The sequence below is a fragment of the Zonotrichia albicollis genome, chromosome Z (genome assembly GCF_047830755.1).
Source record: "Zonotrichia albicollis isolate bZonAlb1 chromosome Z, bZonAlb1.hap1, whole genome shotgun sequence".
Taxonomy (NCBI): Eukaryota; Metazoa; Chordata; class Aves; order Passeriformes; family Passerellidae; genus Zonotrichia; species Zonotrichia albicollis.
In genome coordinates this window covers 7,292,460-7,317,284 of record NC_133860.1, presented here as the reverse complement: position 1 = coordinate 7,317,284, position 24,825 = coordinate 7,292,460, and the positions used below count along the sequence as shown (strand labels likewise).

The following is a 24,825-nucleotide window of genomic DNA, read 5'->3' as shown; positions in this document are numbered from 1 at the left end:
CTAATGACAGCATCTCCCACTGACAGGTAAACACCCAGATAATTGGCATTTGATGAGAAGGGGGAGGGAATACATCTTGGTTGGGGGGTTTTGGGGTTGGGGTTTTTTTTTTGGTTTTTTTTGGGTTTTTTTATTATTTTTTATTTGTGTTTGTGTTTTTTTTTTTTTTTTCAAAAAAGTATGGGCTAAAAAAGTAGCACTGTAAATCTATGGCTGCTACATGGGAGCTGCAATGTCACCACCAGCAATGCCACCAGCAGCAACCAGTGCCAGGTGCTCCAGAGAGGAGCCAAAGGTGTGACTCCCAACACCAGGGAACCTTCCCTTATGGTCCTCACAGCATCCAGGAGACAGCTTGAGCCTGCAGAATTTAACTGGCTTCATAGCACAGAGAGCAGATTAAGTGGTGCTGAATATCAAGCAAATAATCTGACCTCCTTCCAAACCAGCACTGGCTGAGATTCTATTTTTAAGGACATAAAATGAAGCCTAATTTGTTCTCATTTTTAAGGAGATTTTGTGAGCGCAGACTTGAAAAGGGCAAAGCCCCAATTCTGGCTCACCCCAAAGACAAAGCCAGAGTGTCTGTAGCTCAGACCAGGGCTGAGCTCGTGGGATGTGCAGGCTGGGACAGGGAAGGCAGCCCTGGTACCTGGAGGGCAGCAAAACTTCACAGGTCACCCACCTTCCCAACAAACACAGGTGCTTCATCCTTGCCCAGGGAAACCAGTCTGAACAATGGATCCCAACCCTTTCCCTCTGATACAACATGGTATTTGTGTTCTTGAGCCATCAAATCTCTCCTGGGCTCACGGATCCCACAGACACCACAAGAATTCCATGGGTCCTTCTTATCACCTTGGCTGTGCTGGTGAGGTCGGCCCTTTACCCACTTCAGCTCTCCCAGCACTCTGTCTCACTCCTCCCTGCCTTTGTTGAGAATCACTCAGGGCCTTCCCAGAGTCAGAAAGACATTCCCTGGCACAGAACACACCCAAGCCTCAATGGAAACCCTTCCTGAGGACAACGTGGGTCACCCCACAGCAACACCAGGCTAGTGCCCCTCAAGGCAGGCACATCCAGCAAGAAGGCAGACCCCATCCCCTTCCAACAGGACATCCATCTCCAGCATCAAAGAGCTTCAAAGCAGGCCTCCCAGCTTCCCAAGGAAACCTGCCCTCTGACATTCCTTGTTCCTTAGTTTATTTGATTATTCATGACTGAGCAATGTGTGAACAAGGAGCCCAGCCTTTTTTCTGGATTGTCATCAAGGTTTGCCACTCTGGTTTTTCTTCTCAAATTTCAAACAAGATTTCATTTTGGCCAGTATGAGAGAGAGAGGGGGCAAAAGACGGCAAACTGCTCTCCAACATCACCCCTCTCTGAAGTCTGCACACTGAATGCAATGAGTTTTGCCTTAAGGAGATGTTGCAAGAAGACAGGTTTCCCCTGAGACAAAATAAGGCGTGAGAGGAGCTCCAGCTCCTTTTGGGCAATGCCAAAGACATCAGGTCTCAGTGGAAGGCTGTCCCTCACAACAGCCAGACCAGACACATGAGCACTGGCTGCAAAGGGTGAGTTCAGGTGCCTGGGTTTGGAGCAAACACCTGCCCGAGAGGCTCTGAATGTCCCAAACCAAAGCAAACCCCAGCTCAAGCCTACCCCTGCCATGAGCACAGCAGCAACACATGTGAAAGGAGATGTTTGCCTACCTACAAGACACCAGAGATTAAAGCCCATTCTTTGACATTTGCAGAGACAAAGACACGGGTGAAAAGGGGGGAGGTCCTCTTTACCTTGCACTCTTCATCCAGCAGGTCCAGGATGCCCAGCTTGGCCTCTATCAGGTCTATGCAGGGCTGGTTGTCATAGAAGTCTATGAGAGTCCAGGGGATTTCCTCCTTCATGTACTCCTCTTGTTCCAGTTTAAACACGTGCTGGGAGTGGGAGAAAGCAGAGCTGCTGAGTGTGAGCCCAGCCAGAGAGCACAGCCCCTTCCCCCTGTCCCTGCTGGGCTTCAGCATCCCATCAGCACATCCAGAGGCTCCCTCACACACAGCCTGCACATTCACACAGCCCATCTTCCTGGCCAGGAAAACAAAACCATCATGCTGGGACACCACGGCGCAGGGAAAAATAAGGCTTGAAATTACTTTCACTACAAAGTGAGTGGAGCTGTCACTGCAACGAGGTGGGAGCCATACACTGGCGTGGCAGTGACACATCTATCTCTCGGGCTGACAAAAATCCTCCCCTGCTTTATTGCTCTGCTGATTAAAGCAGTGACCTGGAGCAGGTTCACAAGCTGGGAGCCCAGCCAGGGCTGGGAGTCCGTGTCCCCATCTGCGAGCAGGGCTGCACAAAGAGCACCCATCATCCCACAAAGGATATCAGCAGCACCATCTCACTGACTCGAGGACACTTCTATTGAAAATTCTCATTTGAAAGAACCTATAATAAAAAAATCTTTGCAAGGCTTACGTATATCTCAGACCTCTGCCCAAGCAGATAAATTGTCTCTGGCTATTTCTGAGATACTCCAGAGCATATTAAAAAATGATTTTTCAAATGCACTTTTTTTTCCCTTCAAAGATAGCTTTTTAAAATCTCTTCAAACATGTCATCTTGGAGCTTGAATTTATACGCTTCAGAAGTGATAGTTAGACATACCAAGTAAGATATGAATAGTGCAAATACAATAATTTACTTTTCATTTTTAGCAGCAGTGATCTATGTGATGCATTAGATAGACTGCAAATGTTCATGTCCATGCATAAGATATAGCTTCAAAGGGCCAAACTAATCTGCAGTACTTAAATGCTCAAATTTAACAAGTTTTCCCTGTATCCTGAAATTAACAGTATTTTTCCCCACTTACAACCAAAGCAGAAGACAACTCCTTACTGGTTCCATTTCCAGTGAAGGTATATGCTTGTTTCTAATAAAATAGGAACACTTCTGGGTTTTGTGAGGCATGTCCAAGTGAAAAGCGGGGAGTGTTTCCAATTCTGTTATTTAATACAGAGTTTTCATCTCACAGGTTTAATCCATGCTTAATGGGAAGGTTTCCACACCCATAACTTATTTTAATTCACACTGGAAATCAGCATGAGACCACCCAGGTTTTGTTTTAAGATTGAAACGGCACCAAGAAAAAGGCAGATTTCATACTTATTCAGAGCAATATGTGAGCCTTTTCACAGATCACATGCAAATCCATTTCCAGGATCACATTTATACATCAAATAAGCAATATTTTCCACCTTGATAGGAATATCCAGAACCACTGCAGTGAAATGTCTGGGAAAGAGGCATCCCAAGGATGCCCATGATCTGTCCAGGCTGCAGGGGAATGCTGCAGAGCAGAAGCCAGACACACCACAGTCCTGCCTAGTTACATTTTCTGCTCTGTTTTATGGAAAGTTTCCAAGCTGACCTTACCGAGTTGAACTGCTGCTGGAGCTTTTCGTTGGCATAGTTGATACAGAACTGTTCAAAGCTATTCACTTCAAAAGTTTCAAACCTGCAAAGCAATGAATAAATCAGCATTAGGCGTTGCTTTGTCTCAAAATCTTCTTTTTTAATTTTTTTAAATTTTTTTCCTGCAACGGTGCCATCCGTGTGATGGGGAGCACTCAATCCTAATTTCCACTCCTCCTGTCCTAAATTTACACTTTTTTCCTCAAAACATCTTTCTTTTCTTGGCACAGCTCAAGGGATTCAAGAGGTCCCTCCTGGTACACACGAATGAGACATTTGGCACGACTGCAGCTTCCTGCCCATCAGCTCTGTCTGAGACAAGAAATGCAACTGCCTCTCCTGGGGAAAAATATTATGAAATATTAAGTTCCAAATACATTCACTGCAAAGGTGATGAAGAAACAGTAGCTGCTGTCTTAAAAGACCCAGCATGCTACTTTTAATGGAATTTAATAGAGCAGAAAAAAGAAGGTATTAAATTTGTAATTATAGCTTCTGTACTGCATCCCCGTTAGAACAAAAATTAGACACACGTGAGTAAGCAATTTCTGGAAGGGAGAAGGGGAAAAATGGTGATTTCAGCTCCAGCTCCACATTCCTTAGAGGGTCCTTGGTGCTGGACTCTGTGATCCACCTCTTCACCAGGACTTCCACAGCTCCCCATGCCAAAACATTATCTTACCCTGCCACACATTAACTCTAAAAAAGGCCCAAAAATACCTTCCTAATCACAATTAGAAAGGAAAAAATATGCAGTTTTAGTAAGACAGACTACAGGTACGGAGCAGGGAGCCAGCAGAGCCCCTGAGGCTGAAGCACACAACACCCAAGGACAGGCACAGGGAGCCAGGCTAGCTCTTAAAACCCAAAGAGGGTATTTTGAGCTACCACTGGGAGTTATGTGTTTTATATTTCTATTTTTAAGGCACAGTTGGAAGGGGGAAGGGAAAAAAAGAAGTCTTTGACACATGACTGTAAGGATTAAAGCAAGGGGAGAAGTGGGAAGGCTTCCTGTGTGTTCAGTGAGTAAGCTGCTGTAATGATAAATATGTGACTAAATAATTGTTGGGGTAATAGGCACTGTAGGAGCTGGCAGAACAGTCTTTAAACACTGAATGAATGAAGCCCTTTCTTTCCAGCCTCTCTTCCTCAAAATAATCAGCACTTCTGGCACTTCCTGAGGACCACCCTGCTGTTACCCAGGCAATGCAGTTGTTCCCAGGTACTTCCAGGTGACAATGCCATCACCACACAAAATGCCAGAGTCCCTGGGGAAATGCCATGCCAAATGGCAAAAGAAAAATGGGAATGGAGAAATGAGCTGGTTTTGTGCTTTTATCACCCCCACAGTCCTTGAGGAAACCTAGGACTGCTTTCCCTCTGTGTGTCCAGCAAGCTGGTGCCACCTGTGCCAAGCAGAGGATGCTTAACCCATCCCCTTCCCAAAAACTGGGCTTTAGAGTCTTTAATACAACAGAATCTGGTGCCTGGGACAACAAATGATGACATTAAAGGCGTGTCATGGCCCTCAGTGGTGGATGTGTCCCTGGAGAGCCCCCTCTGTGCTTGATCTCAGTGGCATGGCTGAGCCAATCTGCGCCTCCAGCCCTTGCCACTCAAGGAATGTGGCTCCCAGGACTCTTTGGAAATACCAGCTGCTGCAGGCATGACCACAGCAAGAGGGCAAGGAAAGATTTAATCAAAACATAGACGGAGAGGCACAGCGAGCTAGGTGGGAAAAGGCAATGAGGGCAGGAGTGTGTGAGGAAAAGAAATCAGAGTGGAAACTTCTCCCCTTCCGAGACACCAGATGTGATTTATGAACCCTCCCAGTGAGTGCCAGCCGCGGGCAGAGCTGCTGTACAACTCCAGCTCCGAGGGATATCTCACAAAGTTGCTAATTAAGGGACTCTACTAGCACACTTTGCTAATTGACAAAGCAGATGAGTCGCCAGCTCTACGTGTGTGCACGCCAGGAGGCCTTACCTGCTCAGAGCGACTGCACTGAGGGCAACATCCTGATGGGGAAAGAAAAACAGTGCCTGTTGGCTCTCTATCCATTTAGTGCACTGTAATCTGGTGGAAAAAAATATGCATATTCACCGCTGAAAGCCATTGCTGTGGCTCCCTGGAAGGCACATCCAGCCTGGGGACAGCTCTTGTAAGTAGACTTTCAAGGGGAAAATGCTACATTTTGGGTTTTCTGCTGGTCTCTCCTAAGTCCTCTGAAGCACTAAGGTTTGTGTTTTAATATTTAAAGTTCATGAATAAGTCCAGCACACAGCTGGTTGCCTGGGTGTTCACATTTCACGCAGCAAACAAGAGGGGGAACAAGCCATCCCCACCAAGTCCAGGAGTGCCACATGAATCCACTCTTCTGACTGACTTCAGTGTTGGTCCTACAGCAAATAACACCATTTCAATAAATACAGAAAGGCTTTCAGCGCTGCACCCTCTCACCTCAGTGTTAACAGAGAATTAAGGATGCAAAGTCGAGCATTAGAAAGTTGGAATAAAAACCCTGCAGCTTCTGCACCCTCTGTGTGGCTCCCATGCCTAGAAATCCAAGCCAGAGGGACAGTCCTCCCCCAGGAGCACTGGGACAGGAGCTCTGAGGATGTCAAGGATGTGCTGTGAAGCTGCTGCAGGCTCCCTGCCTTTCCAGCTGAACCCCTCTCCCAAAGGAAAGGACAAAACAACATCCATTTGGGGGGGAAAAAAATCTGTTAGTCAGAAAAATGCATTAAAGCTCAAAAAACACATGAGTTAGGAGAACCAGATCAGACTTTATAGTTCAGCAGAGTCAGGCTATCAACACCCATATTCCCTGCACTGTAAATTACTCAGCATTCAGACAGCAACACCCATTTACAAAAGGGATTCATGGCCATTTTAGGACACCAGACTCCCACAAGCGTATCAGCCAAGAACAGGGACACCTTCCCCTGCAAATCTGCCTCTTCAGTAGGACCTGCAGGTCCTTGTGGAAAAGCCCTGCTGGTGTCACCAGGGCTGAAAGCACCTGCTGGCTCATGCATTGGACAGGCAGCTGAAGGAGATTTTTCTTCCACACCAACAGATTTTCAAGCCCAGCTTAATCTTTCATGAGCCTTATCCTCAAGCCTCCTTTCATTCAGATTTCTGAAAGTCTGATCCTCTAACTCAGGCATCCAATTTTCTGTATGGACCCACCACCACAGGGCTCCATCTCAAAGCTTTATTTATCACACTCCGGCCTGCAGAAATTTCTGTGGGGGAAAACAGCTTCTCTATCTCATAGAAAAGAGATGGGAAATAGCTTCTCTATCTCATACAGCCCTTGAACCAGACTGTACTGTATTTAAGATCTTCCCAAGTGAGCCCAGAATCTTACAAAGCAGAGAGAGCAACCTCATCACCTCAAGCCATTCCCACTGAAATCCCAAACCAAGGAGAACTGTGTGGTTATCACCCTTGATAGCAGTGTTCCTGCAAACCTTGCCACATGACAGCAGCTATGGATGGAGACCAGCAGCCAGGGGGGCTGCACTGCTGCTCCAGCACTGTCTGGCATCCTTTCTGCTGCTCTGGTTGTCCAGATGTCAAAACTATCATCCCAAACACCAGTAGCTGTACAAACTTCATGGGAGGGTTTATACACAAGACCCAGCTCCTGCAATTGTGTAGGTGTTACAGCCCTAAAATCACACTGCTTTTTTGTTCTGATCCAGAACTCCTTTGGCAGGATTTCATTCTCATTTTGAGGTTCTCCTAGAGCTGACAGACCTTCAGAGGACACAGGACTGGGGACTGAGCAAGCACAGTGACTGCCCTGGGTTGGGGACTGGCTCCTGGAGCAGCTGCAAATTGTGCATTCCACCTTCCCCTCCGAAACAGGAGCAATTCAGCACCTGAATTGGTAAGGGAGAACAGGAGACCACTGCTGTCCCACTGAGAACCACAGAACCCCAGAAGGATTTTGGGTTGCAGCGACCTTTTAGGGTCATCCAGGGTCATGCAGGGACACCTTCCACTGTCCTAGGTTGCTCCAAGTGCCATCTAACCCAGCCTAGCATGGATCTGCTGTCTGGGCCACCTGGGACTTCTCTCTTGGCCTGGCTGCCCAGAGACACACACACACAAAAAAATAAAAGGGTGTTGGAAAAATGCAGGGTTTTACCCACATTTACCCACAAGTCCTCTTTCCTTTCCCACCCCACAACTGACAGAATCCCTTCCTTTCTCCTCCCTCCTCTGCTTCTTTGCAGCACTTCAGCTAAAATGAGCTCAGACAACTCTCACAGCCCTCTTCTACCACCACTCAGGATGACAAACCTGGCAGTAACGGGTAACCAGAACAATTTTAAAGTGGCTCGTTGCCCCTGAGGGCACAGGCTGCAAGTTTGCAAGAGCTTTTTGCACCTGACATCCCCACCACAGGTTCCTAAGCTCCTCTGAAGGCTCCCACTGCACCAGAGCCCTGCAGCAGTGGCTTCACAGATGAAGTGAAGGAGTGTCCTCAAACCCCACAGCAAGATGAGGCCAGCTTTGCTCTCCACAGCAGCACCTTTAACCCCAGCTCATTTTTGAGGTTGTTTTAAACAGCACAGGAGACAGAAACTCCAGATGGGAAAGGCATAGGAGGTAAAACCCAGAACCCACTGCTCACAGAGACCATTTTGTGCTGAAGGCTGCACACCCTGAAGGGGGATCAAAACTGCAAACCCCACAGTACTTTTTTGTGCGCTCCTTTCCGTTGTGGTGTGTTTTTAGCTTCCGGGTCCCTTTCTCAGGTGTGCCAATATTCCCTTCCCCCTCGCCCCTTGCTGAGTGTGCCCTGTAAATCAGGCTAACATACCAGCAAGGCGTCGTATGGTTGGTCGATTTCAAAGGATGCTCCTCAGGCCTGGGGGACATTGGCCCGTATAGGTGTCCCTGGTCCCTTGAGACCCTGCCCCTTTCACCTGGTTGGTAGCTCACCTGTCCCCTCCCCTTCCCCTGTCCCCGAGCTTATAAGGTTAATCAGACCATGCGGCCTCAATTCTGTTGGCAGCAGTTGCCCCGGTTCAGACCTCTGTACCCATGGAATAAACATCTGGATATAACCCTCCAGCAGAATCCTCTCCTTCTTCTCTTCACCATCACCAGAAGCTCTCTCTCCTGAGGTAAACGGAGTTCCTGACAAGCCTGGACTTGCACCAGTGCCCCGCTGCAATCTCCAGCAGCCAAGGTATCTCTGGGTAAAGCACCACAGTGCTGCCTTTGGCTCAGCAGCGAGGGTCACACTGACCCAGGCACAATCTAACTAGTTATATTGGGATTATTATTCCAATACTTTTCCATCATTCCCACCACCTGCCCCCAAACAAAGCCGAGTGAGCTTTGCAGGAAGGGGAAGACAGGCTGTGAAGCAGTCGCTGATCAGCCCGGGGTGCTGAGGAGGTGCCTACCCGTAGATGTCGAGCACGCCGATGAAGGAGTGCTGCTTCACAGTGGTGTGCAGGGCCTGGTTGACGTGCTGCACGATCCAGTTGAAGAGCTGGGCGTAGATGAGCTTGGCCAGGGCGTTCCTGGCGTTCACCACCTGGTGCAGGGACATGCTCTTCACGTAGGTCTCGGCCGTGGTGACGAGCTTGCGGTGGCAGAGCCAGTGCTGCATCTGGCTGTGCTCCACGCCCAGCAGGCTGCAGAAGCTGCTCAGGTGCTCGTCCTCGCTCTGGGAGGGAGGTGGGGGGGAACCAAAAGTCAGGTCGGCAGGTTGGTGGCGCCCCAAAGAGGCATTTTGACACCCAAGTTGACAGCCCTGCGCAACGAATGGCGGGGTTTTGTAGCTATCTAGGAAAGCTGTGTCTCTGTGGGGAGCAGGAGTGGGAAGGCAGTGACACCCATCAGATGTGGGAGTCCTCGTGGACAGGGTGGGACAGCTCACACGGAGCTCTGGATGGTGGCACCAAGGCCTGGCCCTGCCCTGGTTATCCTTGAGCTCTCAGCTTTCACAAAAAGCACATTCCCACAGCAAAAAGAATTCTCCACCTCCTCAAGCTGCAGCTACACCCTGCCCCACAGCAACCCTGGTGATGCCTCAGACTAAAGCTTAGGGTACACCAGGACACCGTGCCTTTTACAAAATAACTCCATCATGAATAACAACGCAATAAATCGTGCATTACCGGAAGGGCTTAGGCTTTGCACAATTAATAAAATGAAATGTGAACTTCATTTTCTTTAGTGCAATGTATTTTCCCCCTCTGAAATTAAGACAAAGTAGTTCTGAGTCTCTATTACGGTCAGATAGCCAGTTCTGCCTTTTGGAAAACAAGAAAACAATTTCCCCCTCCCCTGTGTAATAATACATATCTATAGGAAATAAATTGTTTCCAGCTAGGTAAGTGTACTTAGAAATGCTGGATGGAGTTGGGGATGCAGTAAAAAGAGTGCATTTTACAAGAATTCTAGTATGTTCTATTGCTACAATACCTTTTTGACCAGAGTCAAGGTTGTACCAGAATTGATTTAATACCTTGCAATTACATTTGAAGGTAATTAAACAACACGAGATTCATTAACAGAACTCAACATCGTTGAAGCAAGCAGCCTTCACATATTCATGTTGCCAAATATCAAGTAAATTACCTCTAGCATCTCACACTGAACACCGCATTATCTCTAGGGCAACACTGAAGTGTGTGCAGAACCCTTTTAATACTTTAATTAGGAACAAACGACCCAGCCTGGGATGCAATGATAATTTACAGGACAGTATTTTCCATATAATTGCTTTACTTTTCCCCACCTCTGAACAAACACAGAAACAGAAAAACTGCCTCTAAGGCATCTTTAGTGTTACTTATTTTTGCTAATTAACCACGCAGTGCTCCTTTGGCCATGTTACAAGCAGCAGCTCCATGGCTTTGTGTGGAGGAAAAGTGGCTGTAAAGCATCACACCTTGTGCTGGTGGTGTCACCATCAGTGTCACAAGTTCCCAAGACCCTGCACTGGGTGTTCTAGGGAAGCAGGAAGAGCTAAGGTGGGTTGGGATGTCAGGGATGAAAGCAAATTTTGAACAACCTCACTCGCAGTCTGGCTGGAGAGGAGGGAAAATGCATTATTTCCCAGGACATACAAAGCAACTAGGAACTTGTGATGGGTTTTCAGAAAAAGGCCAAGGAAACCAGGAGGAAAAGGGCTTTCTAGCCAAGGACACGAGCACAGCCTGACTCCTGAGCACTCCAAGCTCCCCACGTGGGAGCTCCTGAGGGTCACCTACCGATACACTGCAGACCTCCCCGTCTCGTTCCCCTTGGATCTTCAAGTTCCCCAGGTGCAGAATGGCAGCAATTATCCTGAAAATGGTCATCTGATGAGATTCCTTCACTCCTGCAGGAAAAATTGACAGCTGATTGCCTCAAAGGAAAATGAAACGCGATTTTAAGTTTATTTGAAAGTGCTTGCAGTGTTTGATTTCCTTCCGAGACAATTGGTTTTCAGAGTCGCAAGGCTTCTTCCAGCAAATACACCATAAACTCTCAATTTTAACATGGGTGGGTTTAATTCACTCAAACCCAAGGATGCTGCTCCACAGTGAACAAACAGGATCAGAGTTACAGGGGCTCTGCAGCCTTCACAGAACAAGGAGTTGCTCATCTGTCATCAGTCTGCTGACAACCAAAGCACACAAACTACAAATTACACTTACTGCCAGTATCCCACAAAAAGAAGGGAAAATTAAAGCCCTGCACAAGGCCCCCACACTGGTGGCACAGCTGGATGCAGCAAGTCACCAGGGAGGTGATGGGGAGCTCTGTCTTACCCACCCCAGTGTTTCCACAAGAGACACTTGTGGGTCTTTACCGGGGGTGTAAGATGTTATTGCTTCATATATTTTACTTAAATATTGCTTTATCTATGTTTCTTTACAAGCATTCCCAGCAGGAGCTTTGCTCAGCAGCAGCCCACACACGGCCTTCTCGCCCTATCTTGCATTTTTTTAACATCCCAGCTGGGTTTCTGTGTCCCTTTTGTGCTCGGGGCTGGTGTCCTCATTATCCACCCAAGGTCTGAGACATCACCTGCTGGTTTCTGAATTATCCAGAGCCTCCCTTTCTCTCTCTCTCGGGACATTTCTGTCATCAGCACAGTGAGAAATGTTTCAAGGTCACTAAAAGGAGCAATGCTCTGCTCTCACTCAGAACTCTTAACTGAAGTTAAGCCTGGCTAGGACTGGGGATTTGCAGACAAATTTGACTTCTTGTTACACACAAAAAGGCAAGACTGGAAAGTGCAGCAGCAATTTCACCAGGCCATGAACAGAAGCAGAGCTGGGGAACACTGGAGGAAAATGAGGAAAAGCAGAGAGAGAGGAGCACGTGAAGAACAGAAAATCATCATCAGACTGGCCCCAGAGGAAGATGCTCTCACAGGGCTTCCCAGGGACCAGCATGGAGACAGGGAAGCTGCCTGGGGAGCCAGAGAAGGGGAGACTACACATGCCAGGGGTTTGGGGGAGAGAGTTCTCTGGGGATTGCAGTCCTGTGGGCAAGTTTGGAGCAACCAGGAATGGTATTTTTTGAGTAGGTGACTGAACTCACACAAGCTGAACAAGAGGAGGGTAAAGATAAGATCCCAAAGAGAAAGAGATGAGGCCCATCCAAAACACACAGAGGACAAATTTTGGGGAAACAAGTGCAGTTCTACAGCTTGCAGTGAGACCCCACACTCACTGCAGGCACAGCTGGTCAGGGGCTTTCACAGACAACTCTGAACATCATGAGCTCCCCTCCCAACTTGTGAAATGGAACCAAGAGGTACCAAGACTCACCAGGATTTATAAACTTGGTTTCAGATAAATACAAATACACCGGGCAAGTTTTCCCTTCCAGATTGTTTTTCCTTTAACAGCTCTGCTCCCCTGCTGCCAGCACGGGGGCTGGACAGAGCCACAGCTCCTGCAGCTGCCGTGTGCATGTGGGCTCTGCACAGCAGGGATGTACTCAGCTCATTATTTCCAGGAATCAGCTACCCAGCACAGCACACTGATCCAACAAGTGACATCACCCTCCACCACAACACAGACTGAACTGCTCAGTAATAGCTCTTCTCCTGCTCGTAAACAAGGTAAAAAATAGCAAGTCAATACTGCAGCCCTGCTTTGACTTCAGAATGGCTTCTCTTAAATTCTGCATCCCTGCCCATTTCACTGCTGCTCCACAGACAGCTGCTAGAAACGCTTCTGTAGCTCCTACTAACGAGCAAAGTAAAGCCAGCTAGGTCTACAGGAGCATTATAATTCCGGCAAAACACTGTGAACAATTGAGAGAAACTTCTGCTGGGCAGACTTCAAGCAGAGCAGCTCCTTACCAAGCAGGGTGAAGGCATGTCTGGTTTTCTCAAAGTCATCAGCATCATCCACGCCATCAATGGACATGTCACCTCCCTGAGAAGTGTAGAAAAAGTCTTCGGCACACGCTAGGAGAGAAGAAAGAGGAGGAAAAGGTGAGCAAGCAGTCCTCCCCACTGTCTCCAATGAGTCAGGAAGGGATAATTAAAAACACAGCTTCTAGGTCATAAGTTAAGAGGCTAGAAACCCCAGGTTTATTGGAACCCCTTCTTTTATACACTGTTCTGATACAGGGACACCTGATTGGTCATTTAACACATTTCACACGACTGGCTAATTAAGAAGATACCCTTAGGTAAATGTCTTATGAGAAAAACAACTTGTTCAAAACACCACCTGCAGATAGTTTACAATTCTTTCTCTCCACCTCCCTAAAACTTCCCAGACCAATTCGCGGGAAATCTTATCTAGCTTTCTCTCCAGACCAATTCACAGGAAACTTTATCTAGCTTGCTCCCCAGACCAATTCATGGGAAAGCTTATCTAGATTTCTCTCTCCTCCCAGACCGCCATATCTGCACCCCACTGCAGCACTCCCTCAAATGGGCTCAACTGGATACTCCCTGTGCCCGTCCCTGAAGGACACCTGTGTCCTGTGAAGCACAGTTTGCTCAGGGGTGGATGAAGCAGAACCTTGGTAAGTGGCTGTAGCTGCTTCCTGCAGTGGTGGAACCTCTCCATGCATAGCAAGTGCAGTCAGGGCAGCGCTGTGCTGTGTCTGGGGTTCTAGTAACAGCTCCTTCACATGGGGGAAGACCATTCCAAACACTGAGGTGACTCCTTTTAGTAATTCCTCGTCCTGTTTCACACATCCATGACTGATTCAGGTATTTTAACACCTTTTCTACACAAAGCCTTAATCCTTGGGAGCAAAGGGAATGGAGAATGGCTCACGGTGCCTTACACCACTTGAACATCTGTGCCCTAGCAAAGTTACTCTAGGATGACACCAATAAATCCTGTGGAGGCTGAGAGGCATTTCCAATGCAAATACAACAAGAAGAGATTGCAGGATTTGTGTCCACTTAAGAGAGCTGCTCATGTAATCCCCCTCCTTAAAACAAGGCCCCTCAGGAGGCCCAGAGCAGGGAGATGTGTGCCCATAGCTGCTGCTGAGCCCTGGCAGCCCCTGGGCAGCCTCCCCATCCCACCCAGAATCAGCTCTCAGCACCAGCCTCAGCCTGGTTTGAACTGAGTAGGAGTCATTAGCCAAAACCCACTCATTAACACGCACAAACATATTTCCCAAGCATGGTGAATAGAGAGAAAAATCCTACTGTGTTCCCCACCAGCCTAGTGGTAACCTTTAAAACACTGCAATCTGCACTTTTCTTGACTCAAATTGCCACCAGAAGCTCCCCCTCCCTTCCCAGGCCTCCCACAGGCTTCTGCATTAGCTGTACTTTCAGGCTGTAAAGAAAAACATTTGATTCCTTTTGGCATACAAAAGCCCTGCTACCCAGAGATCTCGGTAATTTCACTCATTGCTGGAGCATCAGGAATGAGGTGCAGAAAATGCTGATTGGGGTCAGGCAGACCAATGTGGCTGATGGGACCAGGACCTCAGCTTTCCATTTGCAACATTCACACTGGGATCTGCTCCTGCCCCAAGTCATCCCTGGTATAACTGACTCCAATCTCTGTATTTCAAGATCTCTGTAATTATTTTAACCACACAAACCCTTTTCACTGCAAACAAATAAAACACATTTCTGCCTTGCACCACCGCCCAGGCATCATTAAGCCAGACACCACACTTCAAAAGGCACTCGCATTGCACATCACCATTTAAAGTCAAATATTTACTTTCTAGTTTAAAATTAAGCCCTTTAGGATCACTCTGACTGAAACCAACACTGGTTTGCTCTGCTGGGCTCATGTATGTTTAGAGACTCTTTTTGTTTTCCAGTATCTTGCAACATAAAAGGAAGTAATAACAATTCTCTGTATGTGTAAGACCCAAAGGAGAAGCAATAGCTCCTAGGTTTTCAGATGGAAAAATATATATCCTCCTCCATGAGTAATAAATAAAAAGTGGATTTTCACATCAAGACACCTCTTGTTTTGTATAAGCCTTGGGAAGACAAGATTGACAGGTAAGTACAGCTCACACAAGGAAATAAATCTGAGTTCTGACTAGTCATCTTCAAGCAGGCCAGTAAATCCAAGGCAAAGCTGGAAATTGAAAACATCACTCAAAAGAAAGAAAAAGAAGTGCACCTCTGCACCCACAGCCCCCTGCCCAGCACCAGGAATCCCACAGGCAAGGGCTGAGCCTGTGTCACACCAACAGGAGCAGCTCACAGGCCCACATCCCCATCCCCACAGAGCCCATGAGCAGCCCCACATCTGACAGCCCCAAAACACTCTGGGGAGGCTTCCTCCAGCTACTGCAAAGTGAGAGGGCAGGAAACACCAAGAGCACATCCTTTCACCTTTGGAAAGAGCTGCTTCTTCTCCAACATCCACTGGACACCTGGGCATGCTGTGACACAGCAAATACAAAGAGCCACGGAGAGCAGCTGGAGACTGACAGGCACTGGCACCAAATTTTGATTAGAAATGACCCAAGAAGGCTTCCTTGCAGCGAATGGCCCTGGCACCCACTCCCCCTGCACCGCCAGCTGTTGCCATTACACTTTCATCCCTGAGATGCTGAAGCTGAGGCACAGTCACAACTGCACAAACGTGTCCTGGGTGATGCACCAGGACAGCAAAGGCTCTCAGCCTGCACTCCTGCCAGTTACACAAACACAGATGATGCTTTTAGAGAGCTGTGATGAGTAAGGCTGGTATTTCCCCTGATCCACATGTTCCCAAGAAGAGAGCAGTGGTTTCACAGCTGGAGCTCTCACACGTCAACTCATCTCCCAGAAGGAGCTGAAAAAGTTTGTGTGTAAATTTTAAGATGCCAGCAAACATCATCGTTACCCAGGGTATGTTTTTTTAAAATGAAGCACATAAATATGGCATAAAGTCTTAAAAAGGGTCCATGTGATGTGCTCTGTGCAGGCAATGTGCCTACAGTGACCCAAAAGGTCATTAAGGCAAGCTCAGGATTACCTAGAAACTGAAATCCCCTCTCTTCATCTGCTGTTCCACTGTAGTGTGGATGGCAGCTTCTGCAAGACCCTGTGGTGGGATCAGAACCTGCCTTGATCCCTGTTCAAAACAGGTAAAAAGCCTGGTTTAAACCTTGCTTTTCTCCCTAAGCAACAGCAAATATTCAAGATTAAAAAATAATTAAAATTTATCCCTGCGCCACCTGCTGCGATTGCAAACCCTCTGAATCAAGTGTTCTACTGAGGCTTTGCTGCAAATCCTGGGGGGAAAAACCCAACCCACTCCAGGAGTTAGCCATTGAAAAGAAAGAAACATAACTAATTCAAAGGACACAACCACTCCTGCCAGGACACTGGCCAGATCAGTCCACACTCACATCTGATTTAAAGCACACACCTTATGCAAGGTTGGTACAATATTAACACATGATCTCCCTGCATCAGCTGGCATACACCACAGCAGTGTAGTTTCACTGCAGCTGAAGCTACTGCAGTTTCACTGCTGATTTTTACAAAATCATGGAATCACAAAATGGTTTGGGTTGGAAGGGACCTTAAAGGGACGCCTTCCACTGTCCCAGGCTGCTCCAAGCCCCATCCAACCCAGCCCCAGACACTCCCAGGGATCCAGGAGCAGCCACAGCTTCTGGGGGAACCCACCCTCACCCCAAGGTGCCACGTCCCTGGTGATGATGGCGTGAGCAAACCTGTGCTCCAGCCAGCAGCAGAGCCCTGCAGTCTCATCCCCCTGCCCTCCTCCCAGGGCACACAGCCTCCCCAGGGACCTGCACTTCTGACCCCACCACCTTCCCCTGCTGCCCTCAGGCCCAGGCAGCAGCCAGCAGGGCACAGGGATGTGCCAGCACTTACTGAGTCCAAGGTCTTTGAATTCTGGGAGGCTTGAGGAGGCACAGAGCTGGTAGAAGATGTGGTAGTTGCGCTCGTCCTCTGCCTGTGGGGAAACACTGAGTTACCAGAGGCACTGAGGGGTCACAGCAGTGCTCCCACCTCACACTGAGCCCAGGGAGACCCAGGTCCCATCCCCTGCCTCCCACCACCAAGACCTGTCAGTGACACCAACACAAAAGACATTTTCCTTGCCACCTGGGAGAAAGGAGGTGCCAAACCTGACCAACACACACTGCCCATCAGGCAAAGAAAGTAAATAACTCTGTATTACCTTCTACATCTTATCCCTCTCTGGATGAATGAAGCAGCAAGCACTGAGTTGCAAACCCACAGTAATATAAAAGAAGGTGGCTTACTCTTCATAGCTTCTCAAAGTTGTCAGGTTTTTAAGATTTTTGTAGTTGGAGCACTTTTTTTTTGCATAATGACAAAATTTTTGCAGTAGCTTCTGAGCTGCCTTCCAAGCAGAAGCTAAGAAAGCCTCTCCTGAGCCTGCACAAGAAACTCAAGGGATGTGCTGTGGCAGACATCAGCCTTCTCAGCCCATCTCCTGCCCTTCTGCATCTTCAAAACTGAACACTGCTGCCTGCATTTGTTCTCCCTGGCTCCTTATCTAACAAGTCTCCCAGGCACAACTAAGGCTGGAATCATAAAGAACTCCAAGACAGAGTCCAAAAGACACATCTGGAAGCTGTGTCCACCAAGGAAGCGACAGGAGAAGGGAAAACAGCCTCAGGTTGTGCCAGGGGAGGTTTAGGTTGGCTATCAGGACCCATTCCTTTATGGAAAGGGCTGTGACACAACTGCAAAGGCAGTGGTGGAGTCCCCACCCCTGGAGGGGTTTAAAAGCCATGTGGAAGTGTCACTTAGGAATGTGATCACAAGGGGATGGAAAAGGACTTTGTACAAAAGCATGGGGGGACAGAACAAGGAGTGATGGCTTCTCATGGACAGAGAGTAGGTTTAGGTTGGATATTGGAAAGGATTTCCTGGCTGGGAGGGTGGGCAGGCCCTGGCCCAGGGTGCCCAGAGCAGCTGTGGCTGCCCCTGGATCCCTGGCAGTGCCCAAGGCCAGGCTGGATGGGGCTGGGAGCAGCCTGGGACAGTGGGAGCTGTCCCTGCCCATGGCAGGGGATTGGAATGAGGCAATCTTTAAAATCCCTTCCCATCCAAACCATTCTATGATGATGATTCTGTGATGGGTATGACAGTGCTGGGGGGACAGTTGGATTCAGCTGCCTTAGAGGTGACTTCAACCTAAATGATTCTGTTGTTATTTTTGTAAAGAGATTTTTTTTTTTTCTTATCCACAGAAAAGACCCAGACTATTGAATTCCTGGAATACAGCACCCAAAAGAAGAAAAGGACAAAGCCCCACAATTCCTCACCTGAAATACAACCCGAGATTTTTCCAGCAGATATGTCCTCATGTTGGCACCAATGATGTGGTATCTTTTATCAAAGCCAATCTGAATGTATTTCCCAAAGCGGCTGCTGTTGTCATTCCTTGTTGTTTTAGCATTTCCAAAGGCCTGCATAAAACAAACAAAATTAAACATTAAATTTTAATTGATTTTTTAATTTTTTTTAACATTTCGACTTGCAATGAGTGTTATATAAACAGCCACAGGAGGATTTGAGGGAAACCCCTTCCCAGATGCAGATGGCAGAGGAGCAATGGGACTTTGGGGAAGACTCTTCACTGAAAAGGGTTTTTATGGAAGAAAAATGCTTACAAACAGCAACAAATATTTGTACATTAATTAAACCATTCACATCCCAAAAGCCTCAACATTTGTGCTCCACCTTATAGAATGCAATGCCCCCACCTTTGTTCAGAGTCAACACCAGCAGCTTCCCTGGATAGGTCTCCTTCCCCCACAAGCCCATTTACCTCAGGGTTTTTCTGCGAACCAAGCAGTTTTCTTTTATGTTTTTTTCTGAATAGACAATGTTCTCATCAATTTCCAATAAAGACAGGCAGGTTGCCTGGCCTCAGCACTTAGAAATTACAGCCAGAACTGAACACAGGCAGGAAAATTAGAGCAATAAAATTCTGGGGTCATATAGAAGAATAGTGTGCACCATGAATTTTTTTCTTGGATGGTTTTAAGTGCCCCCCTGGTGGTGCAGCTACATTTCACAGAGGCAAGGGAGATGGGTGAGGAAAGGAGTAAACTTTAAGCAGGTTTACCACACGTAAACCTGCAGGAAACCAGCCAGATTTCCCCATCAGCCACACACCTGCAGGCTTTTCTCACTGCTCACCTGCAGCACCACTGGCCCAGACACTGCAGCTCACCCTCACACGTGTCAGACCACAGGTGCTGCTGCCTATTCAGGCTGTGTCTCACCCCCTCTCTGTGAGTGTCAGACAATCTGGCACAAGTGATGGGAAGCTGCCCTAAAGGCTGAGCCAAGCCTAAGGTTAGCACTGCTGGCTCCTGCCGTGAAAGTCACACGAGCCTGAAGAGCTTCATGGACTTTGGAAAAGCCCAAATCAACTGAGGGTAATTCATGCCTCCAAAATCTGTTTGGAAAACGGGATTTAGGCACTCAGACATTTATTTTCAGCATCTGGCTTCAGTGAAAGGAAACAAAGCTGCTTTTCCCCTTTCTTTTGTATTTATCAGAAGAATTTTTTTCCTTCAGAGCAGGGATTTCCCTAAAATGAGACTCGTTACTCCCCTATCACAGATCAACTGGGTTGGAAAAGCCCTCCCAGCCCATCAAGCCCAACTTGTGCCCAATCTCCACCTTGTCACCAGCCCAGAGCACTCAGTGCCACATCCAGGCTTTGCTTGGACACCTCCAGGGATGGGCACTCCAACACCTCCCTGGACAACCCCTTCCAATGCCTGACCACCCTTTCCATGAAGAAATTCCTGTAACGTCCAGCCTAAACCTCCAGTGGCACAGCTTAAGACTGTGTCCTTTTGTCTCGTTGCTGTTGCCTAGGGGAAGAGGCCGGTACATGATTGATAGCAACAGCAAACTAACAAAAAAAAATTAATTTAAACATCTCAGATTAATCCCTCCCTCTATATTCCATGTCTGTACAACAAAAGAAGGAGATTAGGGCACACCATGGAGTAACAAAGGAGGAAAATGATAAAACAGTGCCAGCTGCATTCTTGAGCTCTCCACTCTGGAGTCCCATCAATGCCCAGCTCCTGGACTTGTGGTGGGGATACTCAGGCTCAGCTTTAAGACCATCAAATGCGGGTGCAATTGGGGTGGTCTAAATGGAGGCTGTTGGTGCCTCTCTGCCTTTCAGCCCAGCTCCAGCTGATTTACAGCTGTTATGCTGTAAACCCCCAGGTTTGTCACTATCCTTGTGACTTAGGGCGAGACAGAGTGATCAGGACAAAGGAAAGGGAGCAGCTTTTACCTCCATGATGGGGCTGGAGGCCAGGACTTTGGCTTCGATGTTGGTCTCGCTGGCGGAGCCCCCGACGGTGGCGAAGAAGCGCATGGCGTATTTGGCAGAGACCGTCTTGCCCGCCCCCGACTCCCCGCTGACAATGATGGACTGGTTCTTCTCATCCCTGGGGGGAGCCAGAGCAGCAGAGTCAATGAAAGATAAGCTCCTCTGAGTTAATCCATTTTCCTGTTTGCTGTTTGCACCCTCATCCTGCGCCGCTGGTCCCTTGCCCTGTGGCCACCCACGTTACAGGCACTGGGTTTCTCCTGGACTAGGAAAGGAACAGCGAGTAATACACAGCTGTGACACTTCCCAGAGAACACATGGAGGACACTGGACATCTCCAGGACACCCCCAGACACTGGACATCTCCAGGACATCCCCAAAGGCTTGCAGAGGCAGTGGGAACTGAGGCCCTGCATGAAGCACTGCTGCCTCCCTCATCCTGGGTCTCTGGGCAGCCCGTTTCTCACACAACACCCAACCTCTGCTGCTGGGCATCTGTCTGGAGAACCATTAACAGGCATTGGCTGAGTTTCAGCTCATAGTACTGAATATTTAATTTTCCCTCCCAGCTCCTTCACTCAAGCATTTGAGACTTTGCTCATTAAAACACAGTCAACTCATGAAAATTGCTTTTAAAACACAGTTACTCAGAAAGATTCTTCTACATTCAAAACACATTAAAAACACTGAAGTTGTAAAATCAAGCATCCTAAAATCAGGACATAGAAGTCACTTGATTCCCTGTGCAATTATATGAGTATCAGTATTTTCACACAACTCCCAAGATTTGGTTGAAACTTTGACAACCACATTACAAAGCAAGTCTGACATCAGACTCCCACCTGTGACTCATCCCCAAACCCTGTGGCACTGTGAGGTCGCTGGAGTGCAGAGCTACTTCACCAGATACCTCCAGGGCACGGGACTTTGCACAGAGAAGCTGGGGCTGCACTATCTCATGCAGCTCTTGAGCTTTGCACAGAGCACAAACTCTTCCAAATGCCTTTTTCCACTTGCAAAATTAATCATTCACACAAAAGCTGTTGCAGAAGTCACCATGAAATAGCCAGTCCTTCCCAGCGTGGTACCCACCAGTTACCTCCCAATAATTAATCTGTTTAACATGCTTGAACTGCAAGGCAAAGAAAGGGCCAAGGCAGTAAGAGGAGCTCATTTTCAGACCTACATCTCTCCAGGAAAAGGTTTGCTGGCTGCAGGGCCAAGCTCCTCTGCTGCAGTGGGATTCACACCCGAGGGCATCATCAGCACACAGCAAACCCAGCAACTCTGCAATTTTGCTGCAGACTTTGGGAAGGGCAGAGTTTTCACTGCAGGATTTGCTATAAGCTCCCAAAATACCCGAGCTCTTGGGTAAGCTGTAAGGACATAATTGAGTGTGTTTTTAAGTAAGATCAACTTGAGCTTCCCAGACTCTGCCCTGGCTTCCATGAATCACAGCTGAAAGCAGGCACAGAAAATCCCATGCACAAGTGCAACAATAAATTTATACCTTGCAGTTCTCTTGACATCAGGAAACACCATCAAAACACATTTCAGTTTAAGATACTCAGTTCAAGTTTATACCAGATGAGGACAGAGGCTAAATGATTGCCATACCCCACTTTTGTAGTTCCAAAGTACAAAAGACGCACAACACCATTACTTCACTGTCAGGCACAAACATCTTAATTCCTTCAAGGCTCAGGATAATTGATTTGAGAAAAAAACCTCAGCCAAGTCACATGTAGCATTTTGGTGCAGCCATGACTTTGAGGCACTTTCAGCGGCAGAGGACTGACAAGATAATTTCCAGCTCTCTCCATTTTTCAGACACCAATTCTCAAAGTGCATCTTAATCCATCCCCTAGCCAGCTAGTTCTCCTGGGTACCAACCAAGGGGAAGGCAAGAGGGGCCTCCAAGCACCCCAGCAGCCAGGCAGCAGTGCAGAAACACGGGCTGTGAGTGGGGCACACCCTCCTGAGAGCCAGAGCCAGCATCCCAGAGTGCTGATCCCGGTGACTCACCCGGGTGGGGACAGCCTGCTCCTGCTAAGTCACGGCGCCGTGCCCTCAGCAGGCCTTGGCAGAGCCACCACTGAGGCCTTGGCAGAGCCACCGAGGCTCTGCCACAGCCAGCTGGCAGCATCCAGGCACGGGGCTGCCAACGTGCCAGTCTCACACCTTTGGACTCACACAGGTGTGCAGCAGCACGGGGCAGCCAGCAGAGGAAAAGCAGTGCCAGCTCCACAGAGGGGAAGGGAAACTCAGCACCAGCCCCAGAAGGGGACTGTGTGAACCTACAGCAGCAGCTCCTGGGACAGCTGATGGCTGTCCTGACTGAACTCTGATTGATGCTCCTCCATGCTGTGATCGCCTTCAGGGAGGTGGGCTGCCATCTCTCCCTCCAGGGAACAAGTGGAAGGAGGAGAGGAAATGGCCTCACACTGTGCCAGGGAAGGCTTAGATTGGATATCTGGAGGAATTTCTTCCTGGAAGGGGCTGCCAAGCCCCAGCACAGGCTGCTGCTGGGAAGTGATGGAGTGCCCCTGCATGGAAGTGTTCAAACAAAGTGTGGATGTGGCACTTGGGGACATGGTTAAGGTGAACATGCTGGTGGTGCTGGCTGACAGCTGGACCTGATCTCAGAGGCCTTTTCCAGCCTCAGTGGATCCATGGTTTCGGACTCATGGACTGAGTTCCATCCGTGCAATCCCACACTGGCCATCACTGCAGGACCCAACAGACAAAATTCCTGTCAGCTGCCAAGAAAGGGGCACAGAGAGGCTCTGGCATGGGCTGCAAGGGTGGATGAACAGGCTGTCCTTGGTCAGAGGAGAGGGAGAAGCAGAAGGGAGAGGTGGCAACCAAAATCCCTGCAGAAGGAGCTCTGCAAATGCAAAGCTGTCTTGGCTTAGAGATACACTTGCCTCAAAGTTACTTCAGAATTATTGGTCCCCACCCTGCTCTGCATGACAGGTATGGCCCAAGTGGCACATCTCAGATATAACATTTCCCTGCCACTTTTCTCTTGAAGCCATAAGACAAAAGTGCCACCAATCTGGGAGTGAGTCTTCAGCTAAATGAGGCCAACATCTCAAAAGATGCATTACCTGGCATCCAGACAGCACTGCTGCAAGGTAGTATTTGGTAACTCATTTTTTTCTCTTTAAGGTGCACAATTATGAGTTATTGTCACCAATTTTGACATCTTTCATAACTTCTCTATTACCAGCTATTGGGGTGGGCCAGGCTGGGAAGGCAGAGACCAACCCACCTGAGAGCTCAGCTAAGGAACAACCCAGACCCACAGTTCCCCTGGGCTTCAGATCTCATCACAACAATGCCTTTAAGTGACATTCTTAGTGCTTTATGCCTCTCTCTGGCTTGCCTCCTTTAAAACAGACATTTGCCAAAAGACACTGAGCCTAGTGACAAAACTATGGCCAAGACAATTTACTGCTGCTGCAGCCACTCTGCCAGGTCCCATTTTTCCAGAGTTTCCCAAGAATTTGCCCTGATGGCTAATGTGCTGCAATATGAAATGGGCCAGGTGAGCTCTCCATGGCACCAAAAAACTTTTGGATTATATCAATAACATAAAATGAAAAGAAAGCTGCTCTCAGCAGGCCACTCGACCTCCTGCATTTGCAGTAATGTGTCTCTTCTGGGGTTTTGGTGGATAGTGCATGTTCAGACATTTATTTTCCAACTTCAGGAATAAAAGCTTTCAGGAATAAAGGCTGCAGAGCCTTTCCAGTGTACAAGTTAACCAACTGCTGGTGCCAGCAGGGGAAGATGGATGAACCCCACAGAGCAGCTGGCAGCATACAGGATGCTCGGGCAGCAGAAATGGTTAAAGCCAGGCAGGAGGTGTTTGTGTTCAGTGTGGAATAAAAGACACTGAAATGTTTGGCCACCATAGAGGCACAGTGTGCAACACGGCTGCTTAAAATACATTCAATTTTGCAGTAGAAAATTACTATTGAAAGGAACCTGGATAAAATGAAGTATCTATGGGTGAATACTGCTTCTGCTGCAGCATGGCAGTGCTGCCCCATCTCCTCCTGGGGCTGGGAGGGCTCCTGTGCACCTCAGGGCTGCCACCACAGCTTTTTATGTGTGCACAAAGTACCTCAAGGGCTCCCCTCCCCGTGGCTCACAGCTCACATGATGCTCAGGCTGGAAAACCACGCCACGATCTGGGCTACAGCCCCTAGACATCAGCAAGGCAAACAAAACCACAAAGGAGCAGAAGTTCACCAGAACAATATCCAGAACAGTTTCTTCAATGCAAGAGGCACCAGCAGCTGCAGAGGTGCTTTGGAGGTGGGTAACACATCTTTCTGCAGGTGTTTGCCAGCTTAAGAGCAATGCCCCTCAAGACCATGCACAGTAAGAGATGGGTGATGTCCCCAGCCAGCAAAACTAAGAGAGGCTCACTGGTGCTTTTACAACACATGAGAAACAGCATGGAATCATAGAAAAGCTAGGCTTGGGAAGGACCTTTAAAGGCCCTCTAGAAAAGGCCATGAACGGGGACACCTTCCATGACCCCAGGTTGCTCCAA

The 24,825-nt window shown here is 48.2% G+C and overlaps 1 protein-coding gene across 4 annotated transcripts in view; it reads right to left on the bottom strand.

Moving 5' to 3' along the window:
• MYO5B (myosin VB) overlaps nt 1-24,825 on the bottom strand; it is a 152,114-nt gene that overhangs the window by 80,381 nt on the left and 46,908 nt on the right. For all 4 annotated transcript variants that reach the window (XM_074532590.1, XM_074532592.1, XM_074532591.1 and 1 more), the window contains exons 5-12: nt 20,220-20,376; nt 18,217-18,360; nt 16,790-16,871; nt 12,818-12,925; nt 10,728-10,837; nt 8,910-9,175; nt 3,442-3,523; nt 1,797-1,937 (exon numbers count right to left, since the gene is read on the bottom strand). In XM_074532590.1, coding sequence (XP_074388691.1) covers nt 1,797-1,937; nt 3,442-3,523; nt 8,910-9,175; nt 10,728-10,837; nt 12,818-12,925; nt 16,790-16,871; nt 18,217-18,360; nt 20,220-20,376 — 1,090 coding nt within the window. The remainder of the gene's footprint in view (nt 1-1,796; nt 1,938-3,441; nt 3,524-8,909; nt 9,176-10,727; nt 10,838-12,817; nt 12,926-16,789; nt 16,872-18,216; nt 18,361-20,219; nt 20,377-24,825) is intronic.